General features: G+C 34.2%; 2 protein-coding genes across 51 annotated transcripts in view; one reads left to right on the top strand and one right to left on the bottom strand.

Moving 5' to 3' along the window:
- Positions 1-838, top strand: part of LOC147078887 (aminopeptidase N-like) — a 47,840-nt gene extending 47,002 nt beyond the window's left edge. For 41 of the 50 annotated variants that reach the window (XM_085950971.1, XM_085950821.1, XM_085950955.1 and 38 more), the window contains exon 19: positions 293-838. In XM_085950971.1, coding sequence (XP_085807097.1) covers positions 293-375 — 83 coding nt within the window. In that variant the 3' untranslated portion in view covers positions 376-838. The remainder of the gene's footprint in view (positions 1-292) is intronic. The other 9 variants (XM_085951094.1, XM_085951076.1, XM_085951110.1 and 6 more) reach the window with 1 other exon arrangement.
- A 2,119-nt stretch (positions 839-2,957) lies between these two features.
- Positions 2,958-18,792, bottom strand: LOC147078886 (tetratricopeptide repeat protein 21B-like). Its single transcript, XM_085950723.1, has 13 exons — positions 16,746-18,792; positions 15,094-15,237; positions 13,844-13,985; positions 13,163-13,356; positions 11,215-11,452; positions 9,892-10,061; positions 8,989-9,093; positions 8,594-8,762; positions 7,728-7,941; positions 6,317-6,547; positions 5,350-5,576; positions 4,138-4,267; positions 2,958-3,176 (listed from the first exon to the last, which is right to left on the bottom strand). Exons 1-13 carry the CDS (start codon positions 18,678-18,680, stop codon positions 3,068-3,070), a joined length of 4,008 nt encoding a protein of 1,335 aa, XP_085806849.1. The 5' UTR covers positions 18,681-18,792; the 3' UTR covers positions 2,958-3,067.
- Positions 18,793-20,060: the final 1,268 nt, after the last annotated feature.

Here is a 20,060-nt window from a genome sequence, read left to right as displayed (position 1 = left end):
GTCCACCTAGTAAAAATTGGCTGGCAGTGATAAGGTTAAAAACTTTTTTTCACCACCCTAAAAAAATACTCATGCTTACATAATAATAATATGTCTAAACAGAGTTGAGATTATATTAAGAGACTTACAAAGAATGGTTATTAGCCGTTCGCCCAAGCATTTGGATCAAACACACATTGAAAAAACAAAATGTAATTTTTGTCAGACACAAGATTCGAAGCCGCGTCCACGGCTTCAGACAACCCAACCCAACAATAACACTTGTATTCATACACTTTTTTAAAAATTTCAGGCGCCGATAAAGAGAATGAAGTTCTACCAAACAGCACGATAGATCATAATGTTCTGCCTGTCGCGAATGTACACATGGGATGAATAATCAAAAGAAGAATAAAAGAAGAATTTCGTGCCACATACTAAACTTACCTACCTAATATTGGTAGGTAGTGAAACCATCCTTATGATTTGATTGTGATAATCTGTCATATCTAAAATAATGTAATGTTTACGGTTCTTTAGAAAAAGAGCAAAATCAAATTTAGTCATCATTAATTAAATTTAAAATACAGAGATATAACGTGACGATACTTATTAAATTAAACAAAATATTTTAGCATCGGCTATCCAATCGCAGTCCGTTCAATCGCGCAGCGGATTAATGGGCGTAGGACGCCACTGCATCCGCCCAAAAAATATCTGCATGTTCAAACCGTGTCAAAATTTTACACCACTTCCTGCAATATGATGAGTCTAACTGTTGTAATGAGTGGCAGGTCATACGTGTGTAATTAACTTACTGTGTATATAAACTCAGGTAGTTACATATACAGCATTAGATAATAAAAATAATGTAAATAATCTTTTATAATAGTTTAATCTCTTTAGAATAAAATTTGAACAGTGTTAATATGTTGTAGTTAATTTTTAATATCATAATTTAATGTATAAAGTCATTATGTACATATTAATAAACAAATAATCATGAAATTGATCAACAGGCCTGACTTCAAAAGTATTTAATTTTGCAATTAAGTGCTAATAAGAATTAATGTTGACTTTACAATTTGATTTTGCTACAAAATGTCTACCTATAATAGTAATTTAGCTAAATACATACATGGTATTTGCTTTCTAACTAAATTTGTGATTATTGTTTGTGTTGAATGATTATAATTTTGCCAAAATTAATGTTATTTTTGTTTAAATAATTATTTCAATTCATACTTTATTGTTTTTCAACAGAGAAGGGGAGACAATTATAATTTTGTTATTTTGTTTATATATGTAATATATATTTCTGAAATTGAATTTGTGTAATTTATTAAATACAAAATAATACTGTTAATTAACTATTAAATGAGTAGTATATTGAGATTAATATACAATATGAAATGCAAACATATTTTTATGCAAAAAAGTAAAAAGGTTACGATTCAAAATAAATACATATTTATTGAAATATCTTTGTAAGATGGCAAGAATGTATTGATTAGTCAAAAATCATCAATGTTCAGGTCAGAACTAATTATAAGTTTGGACATAGATTTGTTTGTGATATATTATGTACCAGTGGCGAAGGGTGAGGTAGACTTTCAAATTCCGCGCGGGATCCATTTTTTTGTGGTTAACTAGTGGATATAGAGACTAGTACAAATTGACTCCGTGAGGATCAAACCGAGCAGTTTGCATCCGCGCAGTTTGTTACAAGCTATAAGGTAGTACAAATTAACTCCATGTGGTTAAAACTGTGCGGTCCAATCCACGCGGAATCCGCCGTGTCTGAACCGACCCTTAAGATCCGACATAAATAGTGCACATTAAACGTTGTCAGTCATACGTATTTGATTTAATTGCATTAAGGCTACAATTTACAGATGGTGTTGGTTAATTTAAAAAAATCAATTAAACCCTAAACCAAACCACAATAGTTTTGGTATGCTTTGGCCGATCCGACAACATTGTGGACACTTTTTCACTCATACTTATTTGTTTATGTTAAATGAATACTTATTAAACATGTCGGTTAGTTTTGTGAAATTCATTAAACCCTGGTAAACCAAACCGTAATACATATATAGAAAATATTATTCTATCTATAAAATATCTAAAACTATGTATAATTCAATGGCATATTTTTAGATATTTTATAGACAACTATTTTTTGACTATAATTAATTATGGCTTGGTTTATGCAGGGCTTAGTATTTTTTTTAAACTAACCAAAACTATCTGCATATTGTAGAATTAGTTCAATGAAAACACATATGTATGACTGACAAAGTTTAGTGTGCACTATTTATGTCAGATCCAGTCTACCTCCACCCTTCGCCAGTGATACACATACATATAGCAAAACAAAATAAATAAAGTAAATATGAAACTTTGTGTAAAAATATTTTCTTTTAAAACGGAAGATTTTAATTTATCAATGTATTACTGCCATGGACATAATATTATGTAGAAAGATTATGAAGTTATTTGTGAAACAAATTGTTTTTTTACTTACAATTATTATTTTATTTAAATTACTGAATCACTAAAAAATAGTACAATAAAACAGTATAAATTTACCTAATTATTATTGCACCTATTTATTGCAACATTGATGTATAAAAGAATAGGTACTTATCAACAGATAACAATTATTATTAATAAAAATAACATTCTAAGAAATATTGGACTTAAATTATTTTAGTAGGTAAATATTTTGTAATTATAATAATTATTTAAACTAAGAAATGTAAGATTAAACACAAAAGAAAACTAAATTTGATATTTCATAGAGGCCGTTAATTCTAATAATGTCACTCAACAAAGCATTCCGCTAAGTAATAAAATAATTTACAAATTGCAATGATAGAGTTACTGTGCACTTTCTATATATTGACATCTACGTCATGGCACTGTATGCGATTACATCATTACGCCACGTGCTTTTTGCACGCTGGCAGTATTGCAACAGTTTTAGTTCCAGAAACAACCGCGATGACATGTATGCCTCGATATAGAAGACGCAGTCTACACATTCAATTGATCAAGTTATCCTTACCTTTATAATATTATTTATTTAAGTCCGCAAATTATTACGTGCCTTCTCCAACACATCTTTGCGTATCTTCGGACAATCCGGATGAGCGATCAGCACCTCTCGACTCACAGCTATAGCATCGGCATACCTAGGGAAATATACCAAAGTAACAAGTATTTTACTAATGAAAACAAATCATTGATAATATACGTTACATTGTGAAAAATTGACTATATTATGAAAACCACAATAGGAGAGCCCACCTTGGACAAATGGCAAAATGTCTACTTCTGAAGCTGTAGGTCACGGGTTCGAGTTGTAAATCTGACAAATTAACATTCTTTTTCTTTAAATGTGTGTTTGGATCCAAAGCATGGACGATTTGGAAGATATTGTGAATCGACATGATTCTTCCAAATGTGTTACATTTTAATAGGTTGAGAGAAATCGCCGTCCACACAATATGATGTATTTTTAATATGATCTCCAATATTGTGTTTTCAGATCCTTTTATATTTTTTGTTTACTTTAAGACGTCACATTTTCTCTGACCTCCACCCCAAATGGCTAAAATACATTTTCGTAAAAACCTGTTAAGATACCACTTTGAAAGTGGACAAAATGTACGCTGGATTGTAGTCAATTAATGCAAAACTATAATACATTCATAGTTTTGACAACTAGAAATGACAATAATTTTTAAAAAATCCAACCATAAAATACTTCTTCTAAATAATACTTTCTTGTATATCATTTATACAAAAGAGTAAGATATAAGTATTGCTTACTTCATAGTGATCAAAGGGAATATGTAATAAGAATATGTATTTTTGACATATTGCGACATTTGAAAGAAGTGTAATTGAATTCTTAAAAATAGAGCATTTAATAAAGCGTACAGTTGAACGTATATTACGGGCTCATGTAAATAAGTCGGCTTGTGTGCTATGCGTTACTTAGAATGGGAGTTATGTATTATGGAATGTTACTTAGAGTCGGATAAGCCTGCATAAACCCACTAATTTACATAAGCGTGACTGTGCATAGGAGCCTAAGAAGTAAATTAATTTAAATATAATATATTATATTATGCATGTATATGTACTGACTTTTTAGCCTTGAGCAGGCAGTAGGCGTATTTGTATCCAACTGAAGCGTTTCCATTCCCACCATAGTTCCAAGAGTTTTCATAATGAAGAGCGGCTTGCTTATAAGATTGTTCTTTCTCCGACAAAACTCCTGAAAATAAGTTAAAAATATATTAAATAAAAACAAGACATTTTTTCTAAGTCGAGAGAAACAATTAGTTTTCGAATAAATGGGATGATATGATTGCGATCACAGAGTTAGTTAAATTACTATTGATGTAAATACAATATGAAATACAAACAGATGATAAAACCAATGTAGATGAGAGTTGTATCTATTCTCGTTGCAATAGTGATCATAGCTCAAAATTCTGATACTTTTACTCTCGTATTGAAATAGTTCAGTATGTCATCCATTTAGTGATTTAAAGAGTACCTACTTAGGAATGTATATATTTATAAACCAATTTTATTGATCTATTTTTTCCCTTGAATGATAATATGCAGAAGTCAATATCTCTCAGGATGCTGCATGATGTGGCCAAAGTATGCCAACATTCTCCTCGTGGCCTCTACCCTGTATAGCAGTAGCAAAGGGTGGAGGCCACGAGGCAAATCCCCCCATAAATAGTGCACATTAAACTTTATTAGTCATACATATTTGTTTTTATTGAACTAAGACTACATTTTACAGATGGTGTCGGTTAGTTTTTAAGAATCAATTAAACATTTCCTAAACCAAACCATAATAGATTTGGTATATTTTGGGTGATATGACAAAATTGTGCACTCTTTTTCATTCATACTTATTAAGATTAAGATTAAGAGGATTAAGAATACATATTACATACACATATTGTTGGTTCATTTTTTATATTCATTAAGCCCTGACTCAACCAAACTATAATAGATAAAAAATATTATTCTATCTATAAAATATGTAAAGTTTTGTATGATTTATTTGCATAATTTTAGATATTTTATACGTAGACAACTATTTTTTGACTATTATCTATTATGGCTTGATTTTCGCAGAGTTTAATTGAATTTCAAAAACTAACCAACACCATCTGTAAATTGTAGTGTTATTTCAATAAAAACAAATACGTTTGACTAACAAAGTTTAATTTGCACTATTTATGGCAAACCTTAACAGCCTACCTCCACCCTTCGCCACTGCTGTATAGTTTTTTATGTAAGATGTTTACATTATCACATAAAATTGTCACCAACCGCAATATTCATAAGCCGAGGCGCACGACTTGTTATGTCTGAGGGCTCTGTCCAAGGCGTCTTTGGCAGCTTCGGAATTGCCTCCGCCACTCCCGGCCGCTAACAGGCAATCGGCCAGCAGCAGCCAGCACGTTTCCAGCCACTCGCCTCGCTCCGGACTCCAATTCACTCGCGACACCCGCTTCAGTTGGTTGCGGGCACGCTGCGATTGCTTCAGCACAAGATACCTGAAAACACATGACTACATCAATGAATTAAATTTAATATTCGCTGTAAAAAATCAGACTACTGTTTAGAATGATGAATTCAAAATGGCTTCATTAGCTTAAGGCATTTAGGAAATAATCATCTTTTTCTGAAACTCCAGGCCCTGAGTGATTTTATAATAATTTTGTATAAATGCAGTAAATAAACCCATATCTCCGAAATCGAAGATCGTAGTTAGTTCACCAACAGCCAACCATATTTGACCTGCAATACTCAGCATAGTGTATCGCTGTCATCACTGTGAATTGTGGTCATTATTTCTATTATCTCATAGGCAAGTGGCAGACTAGTACGAACAGGGCCTAAACAATTCAATGAGTGTTTTGATGTAAGCCAAAACACTTGCAAACATTTTAATGTATTTTACTTAGAATGTTTCTTCCTTTGCAATTATTTGCTTAGTAACAATCACTCTTAATATTTATATTATAAAAGTTTATTTTAATGTTGTACAATTTTTATTAATAATTGCATACTTAAATAAACTGTTGAAGTTATTTTGGGAATTTGCTAACTTTTGCCCCACCAGTATGTATGATCATAACTTGTCATCAAATAGATGATAAATATACATACCATTTTCTTGTATGATACCGGTTATGTTTGATATCATTACTTCTGATAATCTTATTTGGGTCCAAAACGAAACTACAAATGTGCATACTTTGGAACGTTATTATATAGCTGTAAATGAACTTACGCGGTAGCAAGCGTCACAGCCACGCCTACGTCATCGGTGTGTCCTTCTTCACCAGCCAATTGCAGTAGACCTCTAAGAGTCCCCTCGGCAGCGCTCTTCCTTCTCCCGGCCAAGACAAGACGAGCTCCCAACAACTTTAACTCCAGCGCTTCCGCCGGATCATTGTTGTTCGATGACTGAAGCTCCGTCAGCAATCGCTCCGCCATGCCCAGAGCAAAGGAACGAGTATCTCTAACGACAACAATAAAACTTTATGATTTATATCACGAAAAAAGTAGGCACGAAAGATGCTGAAGAAAACCTTCTTCTATACAGATGGAGCATAAACATATAAACGAGAACAAAAAAGAGGACACCTTGTCTCTTAATTTTCATATAAACTCAGTTTGGAAGGTTATGCCATAGAAAAATGGGACTTATCACAAACTGAAATTTGCTTTTACGATTTTAATGTGAAATATCATAGAAGGCTCTTTCTTTAGTAGGCACAACAGAATTTGAACGAATATGTAAGGAGGGAGCCTATGAAACTCTTATTACATATTTGATAGCGATTTCAGAATGTTTTTGAAATGAAACTTGTTTACGTGTGCGGTACAGGAATTTCAACAGTAGAATGAATACGGCTGATGGTAATAATAATAATAAGTTTGCACTGATGACCTAATGGAAGATGTAATCAAATTTTCAAGAGCAAGGTGACTTCTTTTATCTGAATTCATTACAGAAAATGGGGGATTTGAAAATTTTACACCATCTTATTTTGAACACTGTTCCTTGCCCAATGTTATATTGCATCCTACGTGAATTATAAACATAGATCATGATTGCATTTTAGTACTGTCAATTTCAACAAGGTAACACTAACAACCGATTTATGAAAAAAGTCATGCACTAATTGAATTCCATCACTCAAATATCCGTACTTCAAATGAACATTTCATAAACTTCACTAATTTATATATCGTCGGTGTTTTGTAAAAAGGGCGAATCAACCATTTTGGCGAAATCGAGATTTTAATGAAAATACAATATGTACCCCACTAGCTTTGTTGTGTAAAAACGGCGAATTTTTATCTCCAGAGGAAAGTACTTAAAAACGATAATGGACTAAAATTAAATTAATTAAAATTACGAAATAAAAAGCAAATGTGACATATTAGGCCTTTTAAAATATTATATAACTATTATAATGCCAGTATTCTTTCTAAGCTTTATTATAAACTTGTTAGATATTTATAACATCTACAGGTAAAAAACAAATAAATGTCAAAAGTTAAAAATCCTCCTCCTGTAAAGTAGCATTTTGGTTAATTCGCCTTTTTTACAAAACACCGACGATATATATCTCTCGTTAACACTTTGAAATAATCTAAAAAAAAACCATAACACCTAAATGTTACTCGATTACCTGTATTCAATATCTTCAGGTGTGTCAGAAGATGAGTCGTCGGCAACCGGCGGAGGGAGAGCCTCTCCCCCGGGAGCCAGGCACACCCGCACCACACCCAAAGCGGCCATACGTCCCCACTGACCTTCTGCTCTACGGGCTCGGCCCCAGAATCTCAACGCCGCATTCGGGTCACCAGAATAACGAGCGTGTAATCCGGCGCAGTATAAGTAACCTACAGATTACATACATTTAATTAGTTTATTAATAATCTTTAAAAAGCTTTTTTTCTTCGTATTATAAAAGAGAAAATATAAAATATAACTACAATGTTACATTCCAATCAGCCAATTTTATAAATTATAACATGAAATTTGATTTTGTTACAAATAGGTGAATAATCATTTAAAATGCGCGACCGGCATTTTTGCATCGAGAGGATCCACGTGACCACGCCGAGACGTGGCCCGAGGTCCCTTCTGCTTTCACCGGAGAATCTCCACTGCCCAACCATTATCTAAATCACAGATCTAAGGGATCGGCGCACTTTCTCGCTCGGAAGGCGCGGTATGCGAGAGGTGTGGGGCGGGTTATTTGTCGCAGCTTCGAACTGTAAATTCGGGCGCGAATAGGCCGGAGGCCCTTCTTAGAAATCATCGGTCAAGCGATAACACCGTCTCGCACGGCAGGGAAACCAAACCTTTGGTCGGGGCCTTCCTAGTGAGGACTTTGATTAGATTGTAGATTTGGAATTTGAAGCTGTCGCGGACCAGGGCCTCCCTTTTTCGTTTGGTAACACAATGAAAACCTACTAGAACGAGTGTTATAAATTGAATACAATATAAGTCAGATACAGTTTACAATTAATATTCAGTAGGTATTATTACCAGGCTCCTGAGCATAGCCGGCTTCTTGAGCCTTGAGCAGGAAAGGATCAACATCTTCCAGGTTCCCCAGTCTCCTCTGAACATCCACCAGTCTTTCCAAGGCCGTCCAGTAAGCGGGCTGCGTGCTAAGAAGCTGCTTCAAGTGGAACGCAGCCGTGTCAAAGTCTACCTATAAAACCAATCATTACGAAATATGTAATTCAATAATTAAAAAAAGAGAATTCAAAGAAAGATGCTAACATTTCTCCACCAAAAGTTCAATTTTCTTTACATGCCATCTTTTAAACGAAGGGTTGCTATAATTATTTTAATCTTCATCGTATTCATTATTCATATGCAGCTTTTATGACAGTGATCAATGGTATAAATATGAAATTTTAAAAATATAATTTTACCTTTCTGAAAGCAAGATCTGCCATCATGACAGATGCGGCCTCGTTCACAGGATCAGCATTCAATAAGATGGCGCACATCTGCTGACAGTGGTCTGGCTCATTCACCTGTAAACAGAAAGAGTGACAGATCATTCCTTTGATGTAACGATGAAAAACACTGACAAATGGCCGATCGAACCCATCACATTTTGACACAAGATGGTGCAATGTTTGCCCATCTACACCGATACGATACACAGATATGCTACAAGTGGATATCGGCCATTATGCATCACTTGCAATTTCATAAGACGTATTCGGCAATATTTAAATAGGTGTATGACAATGACGATGTCTCCACAATAAACAATTATTTAAAATATATCTTCTTAATAAACATAAATTTAAATAACCTAAAAACATTTCATACCTAAAAAATACCTATAGTGACCAGAGATAATATGTTTATTCTGTAAGTAACAGAGCCATCCGTCTCGAATAGGATTCACATACACATAGATATTATAGTGTATCCAAGTTACTAACTTATGCAAACAAAACCTTGGTATAATCCAAGGTTTTTTTTATAAAGTTTGATGGTGTTTGTTCTTGAGTCTCTGACAATCGTCTACTTCATTTTATGCAAGGGTAACGCTTTTACGATAAAGCCTACCTACGTTTGCGCACAGGCTGTTATTTTACGCACAGCAGGCAATTTCTGACTGGTCTACCGCACAAAAAGTCCAACTAATAAAGCTGTAACCCTGGTTCGAATCACTTTTTTGTAAAATATCTATTTTAGTGCAAGTTGTCTTCAGTTAAAAATTCATAGACATCGAGCAGCTAAAAAATCTTAAATTGCGTTTCCCTGAATGTGTTCTTTCTCAGGTATAGATAATAATATTGTGTAGTTGTGTTTTTTACCTGCATATGAAGCTTAGCCAATGCAAGAAGTACAGGAGGCGATTGCGGGGTATATCGAAGTGCTTCCTTGTAAGTCTGAATGGCTTGGTCAGTTGACTTTCCGGCAGCATATTGAGAGGCCAGCATCGAACAGATTCCAGACAGTACCTGCTTCTCTTCATCTAAATCGCCTGTCAAGATATCGTTGAATATTTTTCATTAACCCAATGTTTACGGGCTCTTTTAATTAATTTTGTAATTAACGTGTTAATTTGCATTTGAAAAGCAATTAGCAAAAACACAATTTTGTGTGGCCCGTGAGCATTGGGTTAAGTACACTGACGTAAGATGAAAAATTTTCTTTAACAATACTTAGAGCCTCATTGGCAAATCGAATAGTCCAATGGAAGGTGACGTAGAGCTTGTAAGAGACAATCCACATAATAAACTAAAATGGTTAATGTACCGTTAGTTTTTTTACATTTTTTTATAGTTTACGTAGGTACTATGAATTATTATTTTTTAAACATGTAAGGCTACTTAATAGATACTGAATCAAAATTCTAATTTATGAGAGTTATGTACTATTTTATTGAAATCAGTTTTAGTGTTGCGAGTTTCACCTTTCAGAATCTTCAAGCTCTATGTATATTGTATACATACCATAAAAAGAAATGCATAAAACCTGAATATGCCAAAAGACAAAGCCCCCCCTTAATAATGCTGCTAAAAAATAGTATAATATATCAGTGGCGAAGGGTGAAGGTAGGCTGTTAAAATCCGCCATAAACAGTGCACATTAAACTTTTTCAAACATACATATTTGTTTTCATTGAAATAAGACTACAATTTACAGATAGTGTTGGTTAGTTTTTAAAATTCAATTAAACCCTGAGAAACCAAGCCATAATAGATACTAGTCAAAAAATACATGTCTATCTATAATATATCTAAAATTATGCAATTAAATCATACATAACTTTGAATATTTTATAAATAGAATAATATTTTTTATTTATTATAGTTTGGTTTAGTCAGGGCTTAATGAATTTAAAAAATTAACCAACAATATGTGTAATATGTATTTTTAATCCAACAAAAACAAATAACTATGAATGAAAAAGTGTACACAATTTTGACGTATTGTCCAAATTAGACCAAAACTATCATGGTTTCGTTTAGGCATAGTTTAATTGATTTTTAAAAACTAACTAACACCATCTCTAAATTGTAGTCTTAGTTCAATAAAAACAAATACATACGACTAAAAAAGTTTAGCGCGCACTATTTATAGCGAATCTTAACAGCCTACCTCCACCCTTCGCCACTGTAATATATACTGACTATGAGACTCTAGCTGTGCTCTTTTGACCAGCCTGGATTGGTTTTCCCTGGCATCCTTGAGAATGCCGAGAGCTCCTCGATGATCAGCCTCTGCCGCACCACGCTTCTCCTTCACTCTAGCCTGCATCATAAGCACCTTCGTCTTGAACTTCATCGAGACAAAGTCCATTGCGTTGACTATCACAGGATCGCTCAGTTCAGTGTTCAACACCTCTTCAGCGTTATCATATTGCTTCAGCTAAAAGTCAACAAAACCATATATTATATAGTTTATAATGTTACCATTTATAGTGAAATCAAAACGAAATAAATATATTCATCAATGCCTCAGCAATACTTAACTTAATCCTAGAGTTTACTGTTAAAATCGCAGTACCTTTGGCTCATACCTCGCAAAGTACATGTATACCCACTGAATAAAAATACAAATAATCATGCATATTTATTGCCCTTCTGTCATAAACAATAAGTATTCTTCCAAGTATAATAAATATTATATATATACATTACAGTGGTGAAGGGTGGAGGTAGGCTGTTAAGATCCGCCATAAATAGCGCACATTAAACTTTTTCAGACATACATATTTGTTTTCATTGAAATAAGATTACAATTTACAGATAGTGTTGGTTAGATTTTAAAATTCAATTAAACCCTGAGAAACCAAGCCATAATAGATAATAGTCAAAAAATACGTGTCTATCTACAAAATATCTAAAATTATGCAATTAAATCATACATAACTTTGAGTATTTTATAGATAGAAAAATATTTTTTATTTATTATAGTTTGGTTTACGCAGGACTTAATGAATTAAAAAAATGAACCAACAACATGTGTAATATGTATTCTTAATCCAACGAAAAGTATGAATGAAAAAGGGTGCACAATTTTGTCGTATCGCCCAAAATATACCAAAACTACTATGGCTTGGTTTAGGCAGAGTTAAATTGATTTTTACAAACTAACCAATACCATCTGTAAAGTGTAGTCTTAGTTAAATAAAAACAAATACATATCGCACCGTGAGTGTAAAACCAACGCATATGCAAATTTTTCAATTTCGAGATTAAATGCAAAACAACTGCAAAAGTCGTAAACCTAATAATATAAAAGTGAAGTAATTGAAAGAACATGCAATATAATGTAGATATAAACCAAATATTATGTTTTTTTTTTAGAAACTCTATTTCTCCTAACAAAACGAAGACTTTAAAGCCTAATATATCCAAAATATGTTTTTTGCAGATACTTTGGTTTTACACTCACGGTGCGATATGTCTATCAAAGTTTAGTGTGCACTATTTATAGCGAATCTTAACAGCCTACCTCCACCCTTCGCCACTGATACATTATAGAGGTTCTGCAAAAGGTCTATGAAACGAAATAGCAAGCAATAATGCTGGTTTGGAAATAAAATCGTTTTTCTACATAATTTACAAGTCGTTACAAGAATAAATAAATACAATGATAAAGATGACACTGATGTTATAATCGCGGGTACAGATGTACTGATAAGACTAACTATATTATTTAACTGATGATGATCGCGATGTACAGAGATGTTAATATTACCAAGAGACTGGACTCGAGTGGAATGACGGTTGACTGTGTCAAGTGACCGGACTTGATGTGAGTAGTGAGCCAAGTGATGGACTCGAGTCGAGTGACGATTTATGGACTGTCCTTGCTATTTATACAAATACAGTTCATACAATACAAGAGACATTGTTGCAATTAAACAAATCATAATACACCCTACTGATCGAGTTATGATTGAGGAAATGCTGACAATCACTTAGTCACTTTGTTTTGTTTTGACAACAAAACATACGTCATATTAAAGTGTGTCACCCTTGTAATACTGAGTGGAATGATTGCTAAAAGTCAATTTGAAATCCATAGTAATCGTTATGTTAAATTTTACGGTTATACACTAATAAAATTAACCTTAATGTAAAGATCAGCCAGATCTAGCTTCAAATCCGGATTGTTAAGAGACTTCACAGCTTCTTTGAAGCACTTTACAGCCCTGTCATAAAAATGCATCTTCACCAAGGCCGTTCCCATCTTTCTTGCAAGTGCTGCATCCTGGGGGTTCTGATGGAAAGCTTTCTCATAAGCTTCAAGTGCATGACTCGGTTCTGCAATAAAATAGATAACAATATTTGATTACGCACACTAAAGTTTCTCATAGTGGATAACTTGGAAAAGTGACAGAAAAATGCTCTATAAGAAAAAATCTTGGACCGAGCCTGGACTTGGATCAAACACACATCTTTCGATTGCAGTGTGAGGGCTCTTACTACTAAGCCACCGATCTTAGTCCTAACGCTGCAGATATTACCTAATAATTATGATGTGTTTCTGAAGATGGCAAACATCTTTTTTATTGCAAATATCATTTTATTTGGTCTTGCAATCTGACAAATTAGCACATCAAACATTTGTCACTATTTACACTTTTTTACATGTTTTCAACAATAAATCACTTGAGTTAAAATTCAGGTTGCATCGTTGAATTCATTGCATTTGCTCTACTGTAAAGTTAGCGATAGCCACTTGTGTGGTTGTACCTTTCAAAAGTCGATATAATCTATCTGTAGAGATTGATGCAAAACTGTTACAAACCATGTATTGACATGTAGGCATCCCCAAGCATTGTATGTCCATCGGATCCAGGATGGTTAGCGACTACTTCTTTGAAACAAGACGCAAACATTGCACGGTCATTCTTTTCCTTAAGGTAGATGTGCGCTAACTTCGTATGAGCCTGTAGAAAGTTTTAAAACAAATTATTACATTTTGAAAGTCTCATTGTCCTCATTTTTTTACTAGACACATACAACTATAACATGATGCGCAGCCTTCGTTTAGTGTCGTAATGTGATTATTACAAACTATTACTTCTTCAAAATGCCGCACCTCCAGTTATTGTTGTTGATCTCTATACTGCCCTCCTAAGGAAGAAGGCAGTAACCGACTCTCACACACTTTCGAGATAAATGACACAATGTGGTTTTTTTCCAACCTTAGTACTCTGAATTAATAAAAAAACGGTGATAATTTTTATAAGTAGGATGTTAAAATACAAATAAAGTAATAATAAACAAGCAGTAACTGCAATAAATAGGTGCAATTACTGGCTTTTTGCTAAGAAATTTGTATTATTTAAGCAGATGTCCATTTTTTCATTATGGATTTTAACGGTATTTTAGTAATAATTCTGATTTTAAAGTGAACAGAATATATAGCTTTTAAAATTACCTAACGGATGGCATTCATAACTCAATTTCACAAATTTTGCGAGTTACTGCCTTGTTCCTTGGAAGGGCAGTATATATGTATGTATGTAAGTAATAAAGAAGAACTACAAAGATTATAAAAATAGTCAACATAATGCAATTTGATAAGCATTGTATGTAAGAACTTTTAGTTAAATTCGTCAAAATTAAGTAGGATATCCGTAGCTTAATTGGTTAAAACACATTGACACGAATCCAGTAGTTACAGGTTCGAGACCCATCGGCTGCCGTATTTCCTTCAAAAAAGTATATATCTGAGGTGTATATTATTATTAAATATGAAAATGACCTGCCATACAAAATGATTGCAGATCATTTAACCATTAGCATTAGTAACAAATTTTTTTTACACACTTTTACATATAAATGATAGATCTTCATAGATTTTTTTTAGATTTAAGCTGACAGCACATTCCATTCAGCTCCAAGGCTGACTGCATAACTTATCATTCACCAGGCATGTATCTATACTAAGCTCCCGCTCTCTCTTTCCAGTCACTAATATTCGGCGTCTCTGTGTTCCTCTTAGATAGATGCAACGTTTTCTTAGCAAATAGGTAACTGTGTATAACTTACCTGTAGATAATAAGACTGTCCGGGTTTTATTTCAGATAGCAGTTCAATTGCTCGATCCACGTCAAACTTTGTAAGAGCAAGATCAGCATTCACTATTGTTAACCGAGGTTCCTCAGTCGTGTATGAAAACTCCTCAATGGCATCCTGAAACATGCACGAGAAAGATAAATGAAGATACATCAATTAAAGGACTTCGACTGGGATATGACACAATTTGAAACACCTTATACAGTGCAGTTATTAGGAATTATTTGCAAAGACAGTTGGATCGTCAGCTTAATTAGTTAATAGCACTCACCCAGCAAGTGAACGATTGTAATCTTACTCGATCCAAGATTTTTCCAATGAGAATGCTACATTCTTTAATCTTGTATAACTTCTAACTAAGACTCAAATAAAAAAATATTAATTGATTATAAAAAAATTATACCTATACCTACTCAATAGGCTTCAAGTGCAGTGCTATTCAGATAGTGGAGACTTGCTCAAGTGTTACATAGAATGTTAACCAAACAACACCTGCTCTAGTGTAAAACAGAATGTTCAAAAAGCAAAATCGAACTACGAATAATACTAAGGCGAGGTAGAGAAGGACATATTTTTCTTACATTGAAGGCAAGATGAATTCACTTTGGAACAGTGTTAGTGTCATTCGAAAGTAACGATGCCAACACCTAAATGAGTCGCCCGCTATAAGACCATTAACACCATTCTATAATCTATTATACACATCAGTGGCGAAGGGTGGAGGTAGACTGTTAAGATCCGCCATAAACAGTGCACATTAAACTTTTTGAGACATACATATTTGTTTTCATTGAATTAAGACTACAATTTACAGATAGCGTTGGTTAGTTTTTAAAATTCAATTAAACCCTGAGAAACCAAGCCATAATAGATAATAATCAAAAAATACATGTCTATCTATAAAATATCTAAAATTATGCAATTAAATCATACATAACTTTGAATATTAATAAATAGAATCATATTTTTTATTTATTATAGTTTGGTTTAGTCAGGGCTTAATGAATTAAAAAAATTAACCAACAATATGTGTAATATGTATTTTTAATCCAACGAAAACAAATAACTATGCATGAAAAAGTGTGCACAATTTTGTCGTATTGCCCAAATTAGACCAAAACAATTATGGTTTCGCTTAGGCAGGGTTTAATTGATTTTTAAAAACTAACTAACACCATCTGTAAATTGTAGTCTTAGTTCAATAAAAACAAATACATATGACTAAAAAATTTTAGTGTGCACTATTTATAGCGAATCTTTACAGCCTACCTCCACCCTTCGCCACTGATACACATGCCATGAATACAAGTGTACAGTAAAAACAAAACAATGATTCGGTTCGTGGTTTGTATGCGTACGAATACGCGCCCATCGGCTGCCAGGTATTTAGTACTGCTCCCCACCCGCACGCACACCATCGACCAACCGAATCATTGTTTTGTTTTTACTGTACATAACAAGTTTAAGTTTGAGCACAACGTCCTGTCTTCAGGAGCAGTCTCCGCACCCTATTTCCTTGTGGTCACAATTAAACCCCCATTCTATACAGTCCACTTGCTCATTTCGAACAAATTGCAACTAATTATTGAATTGAAAATTGAAGGATTGATTGAATATTTGGTCACCTGCATAATTTTCGCAGCATCAGAATGCTGACCTAAAGCGGTGTAGGTGTTGACGAGTTCCAAGAACAATGTTGCTTTATCTGGTAAGTTTAGTTCTGTTCCGGTGTTTGGTTTTTTTGAAGCCGTATGCTTACTTCCAATCAAGCTGAACGCCGACAAAAAACAGGACAAAGCCTCGGAAAGTTTCTTCTGATGCTTCAATATTATTCCATTTAGGAGATGATACATTGGATTGTCTCTGACTTTAAAATTGTAACTGAGGCAGACTTCCAAACTTTGTTCGGCTCTATCGAAAAGATTTTGCTGAATATAAATTTGAGATAGCAGCAAATGAGCATTGGCATAAGTCTGATCGATATTTTCAATTATCTGCAAGACATTCTTCTGGGCAAGATTGACTTTCCCATAAAGAAACTGAATCTTCGATAGCTGATAAATCGCCGGCACCAATCCTGGACAAGCCTTTGTTACATTCTCAAGCAAAGACAGACTTCTTGTCACCGGTACTGGAAGTATTTCTTCAAAGTTAAATATCAGCGACTCCATTACTACAGACGGTTTCTTGGGGGCGTACTGAAGGTATTCTTCATTGATTTCCAACACCAGATCTGGATTTAGTACCTTGAGGTATTCTACTCCATAAGGTGTGGAGCGGCAGGAAGTAAACAAAATATCAGATGCCTCATTTAGAATGCTGACTGCTTTATCAGGGTATTTTCGTTCTAGCTTTGCAGACATTAAAAGAATTAGCGGAAGTCTGTTGCTGCTACCCATGAGTTCATTTAACAATTCAATTTGTTCTTCAATCTGTTGAGACGGTCCCGTCTCATTCATTTGACATAACGTAAGGCCGCACAAGGCGTTAATTGAATTGTCGTCTACTTTAGTAGCTGACTTAAAAAAATGGACAGCATCTTTGATTTTTCCTTGCATGTAACATTGATGTCCTAGCTCTGTGAGGTAGTCAGGGTTGGACGGATGCAGCTCAGCCGCTTGCTTGGCAAACCTATAAGCTTGAATGAGTATTGAATTCGCTCTGCCGCAAGTTCGAGAAAACAATTGCGCCGTTTCATAAAACAAATGAGCGTTTTTCCCTTCTTTTAATTCCAAAATGTTAAAATATTTATCCAACAGGTCAGCCGATTCTATATAATCTCCTTTCTTGCAAATCGTTACAAGTATTCTGTACTTCATTGCGGCGACATTCTGCGAGTCCGCGTTCGATATGTGATCTGAAATCTCAATGACTTGGTCCCAGTTATGAAGAGCAAGCTCGTTTTTCATCTGCTCAATTAGAGGTATGTCCAAATTTGGATGTTGCACCTTCAGCGTTTCTAAAACTATGATAGCCCCAGAGAAATCTTTCTGCAGATACTTCAACGTTGCCAAGCCGAGAACTGCCTCGAAGCTTTTACTAATATGCGGAGATTCAAAACCGTCAGCTATTTTTTGACTTAAACTATTAATGTTTTTAAACATATCTACCCAGCATTTCAATATTAACCCTTGCGGAGAAGAGCTGTCCAATTTTAAAGATTTCACAATGAAGTCTTGAGCTTTGTCCAATCTGTCGGAAAGGAATAGAAAAAGAGCACCGTAATACAATGATAGACTTGAAGCGTTTTTCCTTTCTTCTTTCAAGCGACTTTCCAGCAGTTGAATGGCTTCGCGGTCTACAGTCGGACATCTTTTGTGAGCATGAATAAGGCACATTATTACAGCTAAAACAATATCTTCATGAGATTGGAGGGAATTTAATTCCCTGATACCCTCTTGGTTCCTTCCGCTGAAAACTAATCCAAATCCACTATACATCAAGTATAATCCATCACTGGGGAATTTTATGAGACATTCTTTGATAAAATCGTGCAATTTGCCGAAATACTTTTCCCTACAAAAGTAAAAGAGCTTTCCGCTCGAAACTTCTGTATCCATAGTGCCAAATTATCTGCAATCTGAATTAAGCTTTCGTATTCTTAAATTAATCTTTCATCCTCGCAATATTATAATTTATTAGAACAAGGGTATACTTATATTAAATTTAACGGTGTTTATAGATTTAGAATTCATTTGTTTGATGATGTTGATAAAGTTTGTTTACATTTTTCGTTGTCATGGAAAATCATAGACAATATACAACACAATGGAAAATCTATGGAAGTATCAATGATGAATGCTGCCATCTTTTTATATATCGATGACAGACAAAATCGGTTCTTGTTAAAAAGGCTAGCGCATTATAGCCGCTGCAATCATACACGATACGGACTCGTGCAAAACGATCTGTCCTCAATCTAGGAAAAACTGTTGACTCACTATAGTTACGTAATTTGAATGGCACAAAACAGTGCCACAGGTGATGCATACAGTTATCAATTAGGTATACAATAACAAAGTTTATTTAGTATTCTTCTGCAACATCTTCTTGGCTACGCTTCTATGTGCTGTGGTCTACTAAATGGGAGGAGCTTGTTAGTTTATAATGGAAGTGCGGTTAAAAATAGGCGGAGCATGTTAGTTCAGAGTTTTGACCGTAGCCAAGAAGATGTGCTAATGAGTAGGTAGATATATTTATTGACATTTCGCATTAGCTAATTTTATTAAAAACACATTACCTAGTTCTATTGTTTTAATTTAATGCGCTTACTTACTAAATATATTAATAGTGAGTACATAGATTTTTGCCTTTTTTATTATGTAAGCAAGAATTAACTATATTCGTCGTCAGTGTGCATTTATTGTGTCTGAAGATACCGGAAGGCAAAAACCAGGTCGCAAGAAACGACTCAAATGGAATAGTTAGTGCAAAACTTAAATCAATATTAAAAGTTGAATGTAGACTGCATCCTTTTCTGCATGACACCAGCCAGTTTAGATGTGATCAATGATTGATCATTTCATCATTTTTGTTATTATAGGTATGAAGGGAATTATTAAACAAGATAGATACCTACTTGTTTGACTAATTCCATGACACCTACATCTTTTAAATTTATTTGTTCCATTATTACTCAAAAAGTACTACCTAAGTCCTATGACCTAGAGTCTAGACGATACTGATAAAAGTGATAAAACTTGCGCTGATTATGGTTGTTTGTAGCAATTTAATTTAGTAGATCATATCGTAATCGTTGAACACCAAACTAACGTCAAATGCAATGCAACCAATGGATTAGGCGCGAAAGCTGTACCTACACACCGTCACGTAGCCAAGTCACAGCGCATGCGTGTTAGGATTATTCGGTATATAATTACAGCGGCTCGCTGCATGTCGCTTTGCCCGTGCTGTAGTGATTTAACAAGTACCACAAAATC

Source organism: Rhyacophila brunnea, unplaced genomic scaffold (genome assembly GCF_057557595.1).
Source record: "Rhyacophila brunnea isolate RB1 unplaced genomic scaffold, BYU_Rbru_1.0 scaffold_10, whole genome shotgun sequence".
NCBI lineage: Eukaryota > Metazoa > Arthropoda > Insecta > Trichoptera > Rhyacophilidae > Rhyacophila > Rhyacophila brunnea.
The sequence above is the reverse complement of the archived record's forward strand: the minus strand, read 5'-3'. Positions and strand labels throughout refer to the sequence as shown.